Raw genomic sequence first — 10,167 nt, forward strand, 5'->3', positions numbered from 1 at the left:
GAGGGGGGGGGAGGGGAGAAGGGGAGAAGGGGGGGAGGGAGGGGGGAGGGAGGGGGGAGGGAGAGGGGAGGGAGAGGGGGGAGGGAGGGGGGAGGGAGAGGGGGGAGGGGCTCGAGACCTGTCAGGGTCGAAAATTCTTCCAATGGTGGAAGGTAAAGTGCCTCTAGTCGATGGACGATGGTGACCCGGGATAAAGTTGACTCGCGAGCTGACCAGGAATGGTGTTGGGCTGCCGTCGATCCGGCAGATCCCGTTGGATGCCGGTGGTGGGTGCGGAACCTGAGTGATCCACTGAGAAGTTGACTAGGGTGACTGGATGAGGGTGCCCCGAAATACCGGGGAAGGCAGGGTTTCGCAGGGTAGCGGCCACGGGTGAAGATATACCCCCCTGTCCCACACATCATACATACATACAGGTGGGCCCCATGCCTGGGTCACCCGGACCTTTGCGGCTCATAAAGGCCGACCAACCACCTGCAACGGTAAACCCGTACGGGTCAGCGAGGTGGGTGCGTCGTTGGTGGTTAATAGTTGGTTAATTGGGTTATTCGGTTGGTAGCGGTTAGCTCAACCACCCTTAGCAGCCCGTGGTTTTCTAGCCAGCAATAGCGAAATGCCTTGTAGCCCGTACCACCATCATCACCACCAACACCGTCACGCACATTTCACAGACATATCTAACTATCGTCGCCACCATCGGTAGCCGCAGTACAATGTACGAGGCAGTGTCTTGGGGGTTTTCGTACGTCTCTTTATTACTAGAATATATCCCCTACCGGTGTTTGCACGTCCACATAGGATTGCCTCCCCCCCGCGCACAATGAGTTCCCCCCCGGGCCCCCCGACCCCCACGCGGACCAATTCCCCTCTTCCCCCCCCCCGCCGCCGCCATTGTGTACGGCATAGGTATCGGATGTACGGCGGTCCCTGTTGGTGACGGGTTTCGGGTACGAGCACGACGAGGCCTGGTCCGCGAACATGGAGCTTTTCCGGGAGTTTACGGATGTGTGTCAAGGTGTACGGCGGCTGGGGGCGGCGGCGGTTGACCTTTGTCATCTCTCTATGGGTGAGCGTGTGTGTGAGGGGGATTGTGGAGTGGAGGGGGGTCGCCGGGGGTTGCCTTGTTTTTGAGGAGGGCCGCGTGTGTGTGTATGTGCGTGTGTATGTGCGTGTGTGTATGTGTGTATATGCGTGTGTGTATGTGTGTATGTGCGTGTGCATGTGCGTGCGCGTGCTCGTGTATGTGTGTGTATGTGTGTTGTGGGGAGGGGGAAAGCCGAGGTTACACACGTCAGCCACCCTTGTTCACATACACATACACTATGCAGTACGGCACTGTGAGTATGTGTATGTATGTATGTATGTATGTGCGTGTCTCCGGCCATGCCCTCCACCAACAAACCGCTGCAGGCGGGAGTTCAAACCTCCCTCTCAACATTGCTGTTGTTGCTTACTGCTGCTGCGATCGTTACTGCTGCTACTGCTGTTACCGTTGTAACCGTTGTTGTCGTTCTCCTGGTCGATCAGGCGTCGTGGACGGTTATTGGGAGTACCGCCTGAAGCCCTGGGACATGGCGGCTGGGGTCATCATCGCGCAGGTGTAGAGGGGGGAAGGGGGAGGGGGGCGGGGGTGGGGGAGGGGGAGGGGGAGGGGTTATGTGTTTGGGGCCGGGGGTCGTGCGAGCGCAGGCAGAGGGCGACGCTGTCGGGGCTCAATCCTGCTGGTGAGTGGGTGGGTGGGATCCGTCTCCTGCTTTTCCGACTCCCGCTCCGCCCCACCACATACATACATACATACAAATTTATACATATGTACATACGTACATACATACATATGTACATACATGCATGCATGCATACATATATAGGGTTTGGCACCACTGGTAAGGCGCGACTATTGCCCCCGGGAGATCCCGGGATCGATACCCGTTAGGGTCAAAGTCCTTCCGATGGTGGAAGGCATTGCGCCCCTAGTTGATGGACGGTGGTGACCTGGGATAAAGTTAATCTGCGAGCCGACCAGGGACGGAGTTGGGCCGCTGTCGACCCGGCAGATTCCGTTGGATGCTGGTGGTGGGTGCGGAACCTGAGCGATCCACTGAGAAGTTGACTAGGGTGACTGGATGAGGGTGCCCCGAAATACCGGGGAAGGCAGGGTTTCGCAGGGTAGCTGCCACGGGCGAAGATACACCCCCCTGTTTCACACATCGAGTTTTGGAGACCTAACTCCATTTACCTTCATGTACACAAAGATGTGATCCCCCCTCCCCCTCCCCCTCCCCCTCCCCCTCGCAACAGGAGGCTGGGGCCACCATCACCACCATGGACGGTCGGCCCTTCTCCGTGTTCGAGCGGTCCATGTTGGCGAGTAACGGCCACCTGCACCAGCAGGTGCGTGTGTATGTATGTATGTGTGTATGTATGTATGTGTGTATGTATGTGTGTATGTATGTATGTGTGTATGTATGCGAGTGGCGGTTGGGACGAGCAAGGGACCCAACGGCGAAATCAATTTCACTTTTCGGAGCAAAAACAATAGGCCAGTCAGTAGTAGCTCCCCATCGCCCTGTCCCGCGCTTTTCCCCCTTCCCCTTTTCCTTCTTCCTCTGGTTTGGTGGGGGTGGGGTGAGGTGAGGTGAGGTGAGGTGAGGTGAGGTGAGGTGAAGGGTGAGGTGAGGTTCTTGGCGCCCAGAGGACCCTTCCACACACATCCTGGGATAACCCCGTCTCTCCCCCCCCACTCCCCCCCCACTCCATCCTTCAACCCCCGGTCCCCCACCCACACGTCAGATGTTGGATGGTACGGCACCCAAAACCCGGGCTCTCCTGGAGCGCGGTGTCGACCTGTCACCCTGGTTCGTACCGCTTGGGTACGACACAACACTGTACGACTGATCTAGGATAGATGGGGATGGGGTCGCTGCCATGAGGCACTGCTGTGTGTGTGTAAATGTTTCGGACGGGCAGATCATGCTTACGGGAGCGGGGCGGGGAAAGAGAGGGCGGCGAGCGTGCATGCACATACGCGGGTCGCGAGGGGTAGAGGGGAGAAGATATTACTCGGTGGATATCATTCTGCGTGTGTGTGTACCTGTCGTACTATGCTTTAACGGAACAAAACGGTGGAAAGTGGTGCACGTGGGGGAGGGCAGAAAGAGGAGTGGTGCTGATACTTCAGAAAGCGTGTGCATATACGTGTGTGGTGGGAAGGAACAGGTGCACGTATTAGAGAAAAGGGGCGGGAGGGAAGGAAATAGGAACCCAATAGGTGGTTCTAGCACCTAGCTGCGGCGTTTGCGCGTGACAGACCGATCGACCGACCGGCCAATCGTGACCTGAGTGGCCTTCCTTGGCACTGTCGGAAACTGATAATGGAAATAATAAGTAAACGCTTGATGGAGGATTGACGGGATGATCGACTTGGTGGGAGGCAGGAAATATCCCGAAAGAGCAGTTGCCATGGCATGTCCTCAGAAGCCGTAATCCTGCGAAATGAAACTGTTGCTGTAAATGTTTATGCGGAGGTCGTCCATCGAACTGGCGGAAACCGGTTGCTACAGGGCTCGCGGTGCGGAAGGTCTGAATGGCCATCAGCTCTTTTGCCAAAGTGACGACTCCCGTCGAAGTGAACACAGCCGCGAACAACATAGTACATAACAAGGGATACGAATTTTACATGAACACCAGCTTTTAGGCTGTTCATTTAGAAGACAGTCTGTTGGAGTCCGAAAATCAGAATCCGAGCCGTACCTCACTAACCGCCCAGAACCTTTATGTGGCGATTTGCAAAAGCAGTTGGTTAGCTCGAGGTCGCATGTATTATGTATTCATACCAATGCCAGTTTTAGGTTTACCGCAAGGATGTTGACAGAATTGCTCAAGGAACTCCAAATTGTCTTAGCTGTCGCCAGCCTTGGCCTTTCGGTTGTGGCTGCGTCGTTTGCCAGCGTAAAAGTTGAGCATGTGAAAAGTGATTTCAACGTACCGGGAGGATATTATGCACTGAAATTTGATTACGGGCAGGGGCCTCGGCCGACGTCATCTTGCTATGAGTACAGCCGATCCATTCCAGAGCCTTACACCGAACGCTACCGGCCACAAACCTCTTTGCCAATGATTAACGTCGGCATCCCGCGGGCATTCTGGCAGTGGCACGGCAACATTTCCAGGGCTGACTTTGAACGAGCGAAGTCCTACGGCATCTGCGAGAACTGCATGCTACTCCATTACAAAATTGTGAACGGCAGGCTTTACACCGAAGAAGGCGCCGGGTCGCGCGTTCCGCACTCCAGGCAGCTGCATTGGTTGGCATGGGAGGAGATGCTCAGCGTCATTCTCTATTTGTACCCCATGCCGGATATGGAATTTCTATTGTTGTGGGACGACGAGTGCGCCAGCGGACTGCCCCTCATCGCGCCCAACATCTGTCGCCAGTTCCCGAAGGCTGGATTCACATTTCCATCCTTCTCGGTTTGGTCGCAGTCACTGGGCCCTGTTCAGATGGCCACCTACCATTCCTGCATCTGGAACAGGTACGCGCGCACACACACACACAAAAAAAAAAAACCACAAACACACACAAACACACGCAGCTGCGAGGAAGGTCCTCGCCTAAACCCTAAGGTCCCCTTTGCAGGTGTGGTAGTAAGTGATGCGCATCCGCAGAGCGCGATATACAGTATATACCTAACATCCGATTTCCTGAACTAACTGAATTTAACCGAACCTGATTGAGCCTAACTGAACCGAACCTAAACTAACCGAACTTATCCGAAACGGACCTTACTGGCTCACGCTCATTTGTTCGCTCTTACATGCACACACAATAATGTATGTGTGTATGTATATACGTATGTACGTACATATGACCCATTTCTGGAGATTCCAAAGGTCCTCTGTCTACACCGGCGAGCAGGCGTCGGGAAGGTTTCGCCCTTTGCGCTGCCGCTGCTGCTCTTGGTGGGCATAAGACAGACCGACACACTATGTATGTATGTACGTACGTGTGTATGTATGTGCGTGCAGCAGGTACCCACCGCATACCCGCAAACCCATGGCGGTGTGGAGGGGCAGCACGACCGGTGCACGAGTGACGACGACCCTTGAAAACCACAAGCAGGTAGCATTACTTGCGTGTTGTATATGTGTATGTCTATCTGTTTGTCTGTCTTTACCTCTGTACAAGCAGTGTGCCCGTCATCTTTGGCGCACATTTCCGCACATGTACGCCACATGCATCCCCCATCCGCTGTATTGGGCGCGAAATCACTGCAGCTGCAGCTGAACATATCCAATCAAACTAGTGAAAAAACTCAATTCCGTGTGACATCACCATCATAATAGTAATAATAATAGTAGTAGTAATAATAATGATAATAAGAATAAGAATAAGAATAACAATAACTATACTGCTTCATGCTGCCGCTGCTCCTTCTAGGCCTCCGTGAAATCTCTCTCCCCTCCTCCCCCAACCCCGGCCCCTACCACAAACCCTCCTTCCCACCACCACCACCACTATTCCCCCCCCAAATCAGGTCACCAGGTTGAAGCTGCACCTCCTAGCTCAGAACCACTCAGACATCTTGGACGCGAAGATCACCATGTTCACGGAGGAGCTCCCCGACTCAGTCCGCAAGCTCTACAAACCAGGCAAACTAATCGAACCCGAAGACTACAACCAGTACAGCGCGATCATCGATGTGGATGGACACAGCTGGAGCGACCGATTCGGCAACTCCCTCATCCACTACGCCACGCCCATACTCAAAATGGCCTCCAACCGAACGGGGTTCTTCGAGCACCTGTACGCCCCAGGCACGGCCTTCCAGCAATTCAACAACAACCTGGAAGACCTCCCCGAAAAGGCCCGGAAGGTCATCTCCGACGTTCAGCAGCTTTCCGGCGACTCGGAATCTTTCCAGATGGTTCGGAACATGCACGCGACCTCCCAGTTGCTGATGGACCACATCGGTCTCGCGGAGGCCTTCGTGTATTCGCTCCTGAAGTACTGGAGCCTGGTGACTTGGAAGCTCGACCCAAGTGACCTGGACGGCTTTGAGGAGGTGCCCATGACGTGTTGTGCGCTGACGCGAGTACCGCCTGAGTTTGCGGTAGCTGTCACCACCCGCCTGATGAGGAAGGTCCCCAGGAGGGGCAGCGGACGACCGTTACCATCGAGTAGTTGGTAGTTGGCATGTGGGAACCGGACCCACACCATCACACTGAAGAGATGAGACTGAAAATTTTGAAATGATGGTGGAGATGGAGATGAAAAGGTGATGGTGAGGGACGGTGTCGTATATGATGAGTGATGGAGTGACTGTTCTCAAATTTTTTGTCCACCAGCCGGCTTAGTTAGGGTGGCTGGGGGCGGATGGGTAAGTAAGGCCTGTGGACAGTACTCAATACCATGTCTGTATGTCTGTGTATGTGTATTGTGTATGTGTCCACTGCATGGATGGATGGAAGCGTTGTGAAAGAGTGCGCCAAGTGGTGTAGTGCTGGTGCGTTTGGTTCTTCGGGGTAAAATGCTGTGTGCTGCTATCTGGGGGCTCTCTGCTGAGGCCCTTTCCTCCCCTCACCCCCCCCCTGGGCCCCCCCATTTTTTTCTCTCTCTCGCGCGCGCCGGTGCTGTTGGGTGCGTTCCGTTCCCATCACACCCAGCGGCGCTCCTGCTGCCGCCGCTGCCGCTGTCCGGGGGCCCTGAGAGTGGGTGAGTCCACCGCGTGCAGCCCTGTGTGCATGTGTGTATGTATGTTCTGCATGTTATGGTGTTCCGTATTTTGTTGGTGGTGGCTACTGCTGCTACTGCTGCTGGCTCATTACTGCTATCCAGTTGTTAGTTACTCCTCAGCCAAATGCTGCTGAACTGCAAAAAAGATATAGAGCTTTGTGTGCGTGTCTGTGTGCTTTTAATTACCATGATGCTGATCGATTTTGTGACTGTGTGTAGTATGGGGGGGGGCCCTAGAATGCTGCTGGCGCCAGCAAAGGTTGATGTGGTGGGATCATCATTCTCATCATCATCATCATCATCATCATCGGCCACCTGGAATTACACATCAATAATTTTTATGTAGTGGGTGGTGCAATGTGGAGGTGTCCGGGCCCTGCTGGCCATCACGTCATCACGTGAGCCCACATGCTTGACGGAGCTGCGGTGCAGCTGTGCGCTGGGCTTCTCTGTCTGTCTGTCTGTCTGTCTGTCTGTCAGCATGGATGTATGTATGTATGTATTCGCTGTATACATATGCATACATATGTATCTGCGTCTTCCCCTTTGTAGATGTAGTAGACGAGTAGACAAGGCCCCTTAGGGGTTGAGAGCCCCGGTCATGGATCCAGTATGTCCGTATGTACTGCTGTGTACATGCTGTACAGCGAGTAGTGGCGCGCCAGCAGTAGACCTCATCGCCGGTTGTCAGCTGGCGCAGTTGGCTTTCGGGGCAGTGTCCGTGGAGGTGTATTCCTTTTAGCTCGGATCATACGTACATATGTATGTAGATTGGTAGGTAGGTGGTTGGTAGGTAGATGGTTGCTATGTAGGTGGTTGGTAGGTAGGTGGCTGCTATGTAGGTGGTTGGTAGGTAGGTGGTTGGTAGGTAGGTGGTTGAGTGGATCTGTGAGAGTGCTCCAAGAAAATGGAACTCACCACACCCCGCCACAGCCGCAACCACTGCAGGCTCCTCGACTGGCTGGACAGTTCGTCTGTTTGTCTGTTTGCATGCAGACATGCACACAGTGCTTATGTATGTCGAATGTGTGGACACACACATCCACACACATTCACACACATCCACACACATCCACATTTACCGAGTGTAGCAGCTACATAGCCGGGTCGCTAGGTCCATGCGGGCTGCTTGGCGGCGGCCCAGCCATACTGTCTGGTGTATCACCCTGCCTAAGTAGGCACTCCTATTCGGGCTGCACCCACTGCATGCAGTGGGTGCAGGTAATTGTGTGTATGTATGTATGTCTCTCCTTTGTGTCCATGGATGACTAAGGGTTTTGTGGTCGTGGTGGTGATTGTGGAGGAGGGTGTGTACTACTTGCATGCGGCAGCTAACCAGCCAGCAGTAATGGGAGCACCCCACCCCGCCCCGCCTCCCCCCCCCGCACCCCCCGCACCCCTGCGGCTTCCTGGGAGGTGTCCGGTCCACCAGCGGGGGTGAGGGGATGGGGGTGGAAAATATGCCTGCTGCTGCTGTTGCTCGTGACCAGATGCGCTTACGTTTGCATGTGTGCAACCACGCATCTGTCCACTATTCATTCCGCAATTCTTCTCTGTTTTTATGTATGTGAGAGAGGAGCAATCAAAATGTGTAGTCGCAAAAAGTTGTCTAAGGTGGCGCTCGCCCGACTGATGAAAGTTAGTCCAGGAGGAGGACGAGGAAGAGGGCGCCGCCTCAAATCGATCAGCCGCTCATTCGCCGGTAGTTAACTCGATGATCCCTGGGAAAAGGATGAGGTAAAGAAGATTTCACACTTTCAGGATATTCAGTACTTTACATCGATCGCTCGTCCACAGAGATGTGGGTGGTTGGATGTATATTGATGTGGAAAACAAAGAGACGGACAGACAGACAGACAGATGCAACAAACATTGTGTTGCTGGTTGTAATGGTGGTGTTGGTAGTGGGACGTATGCTGTACCTGGTGATTGAGTACATATGTGTTCATTACACGGCTGACAGGGTTTGCATGTATGTATCGTTTGGCTGGGGACCATGGCTTTATATGCCGGCGCTGCTAATAACAAGCTGGCAACCAACATCACATGAGCCACTGAGAGGGGGTTACGTAGCGGCACGCACCCTGTCTGCCCTACACGACTGTTCTTGATGCCTGTGGTGTGATGGTTAACATCGGTCACCCATCACAAGCGGATGGACTGACTACTTTACCGCTGTAGGCTGTAATGATACCTTGTGCTCGGTTCGGTTTGGCTTTTGTGTACAGTACTACAGCAGGAGGGCCATTACACAGAGCTCCCTATCTATCCATCCGCATTTCGGCCTCTATGTAAATGGGAAGCCACGCATCTGTGCAGATGTATATATGTATGTATGTATGTATGCGTCTGTGCAGATGTATGTATGTCAGCATCAGCTGCTGCCCGCAGCAGCTGGTCTGGGGCCGTATGTACATAAGGACAGACAGACAGAGAGTAAACAGAGGGTGCCTTGGGAATCACCACATCTGCGGGTGCAGTTAACCGTCGTAGTTGTTGTCCATAAATGAACATTGCTGCACATATATGCATGTTGTCGGCGCCAGCACACACCCACACCGTGTGCATGGCTGTGTATACATCGCCATGCAGTGACTGCATGGCTATGTTTACAGCAGGGGCCTGCATTGCTGCTTCCTCGCTTACCAACAACAATCCACTGGTGAAGCTTAACCACCCTGTAACAACATCAACAATCTGCGGCGATATCGCGATTTAGCCATCCAGCTGCGTTACAAAATATGACAGGAACGTGTTACGTTAAGGCTTATCACAACCAGTCATGGTGGTGTCAAAAGACACCGGATGCGATACACCAGAGAAGATGTAGCCATCCAGTGTACGACCCGCACTAATGTACGACGTCGCAAAAGGAAGGTCTTGAGAATAGCTACGTGAACCCCGTTGAAGAGAAGCATTGAGAGTTATGTAACTGCTCTTGCACGTTACATCATTCCCCCCCTAAATGGCTGGTCGTCCCGACAGCCAGCCAACCTTGGCTTCACCGCCACACGAGAGGAAAAAGCAGGGATTCCGGAACCCCGCTGGTGACAGACAAGTGGTTGAGAAAAGCATTAAAGCGCGAAGGCTTTTTGATCACACGGCCGTGACGAGTAGTCTGAGGGGCTCGATGCGGCTTCGAGCCAGAAGCGTCAGCGTCACCCGAAAGTGTCGCCTGATCTTGGGACTTCGAGGTTGGAACAGAGTCAGATTGACGAGCCCAGTAGTCGCGCAACAAATCGCCGCAGTTAGTTAGGTTTGCTTCGGGTTCCCACGAATCAAATTCCGGGCCCTGACCTTTCCAACGCATTAGGTAGAAACGCTTTTGTCGACGTCCTTCTTTCACTTCTTTGTGAAGCAGAATCGACTCAACTTCGAATTCCAATTCACCCTCAACAATCTGAGGTGGCGGAGGTAGCTGAACGCGACCACCA

The 10,167-nt window shown here is 53.7% G+C and overlaps 1 protein-coding gene across 1 annotated transcript in view; it reads left to right on the forward strand.

The window, feature by feature from the left end:
- Nucleotides 1-6,188, forward strand: part of VOLCADRAFT_107362 (uncharacterized protein) — a gene marked incomplete at its 3' end in the record, with an annotated part of 13,037 nt that extends 6,849 nt beyond the window's left edge. Inside the window, exons 5-12 of the mRNA XM_002956669.1 lie at nt 417-509; nt 907-1,066; nt 1,528-1,598; nt 2,299-2,391; nt 2,791-2,870; nt 3,948-4,532; nt 5,026-5,119; nt 5,535-6,188. Coding sequence (XP_002956715.1) covers nt 417-509; nt 907-1,066; nt 1,528-1,598; nt 2,299-2,391; nt 2,791-2,870; nt 3,948-4,532; nt 5,026-5,119; nt 5,535-6,188 — 1,830 coding nt within the window. The remainder of the gene's footprint in view (nt 1-416; nt 510-906; nt 1,067-1,527; nt 1,599-2,298; nt 2,392-2,790; nt 2,871-3,947; nt 4,533-5,025; nt 5,120-5,534) is intronic.
- Between the last annotated feature and the right edge of the window lie 3,979 nt (nt 6,189-10,167).

This window comes from Volvox carteri, assembly GCF_000143455.1.
Source record: "Volvox carteri f. nagariensis unplaced genomic scaffold VOLCAscaffold_64, whole genome shotgun sequence".
NCBI lineage: Eukaryota > Viridiplantae > Chlorophyta > Chlorophyceae > Chlamydomonadales > Volvocaceae > Volvox > Volvox carteri.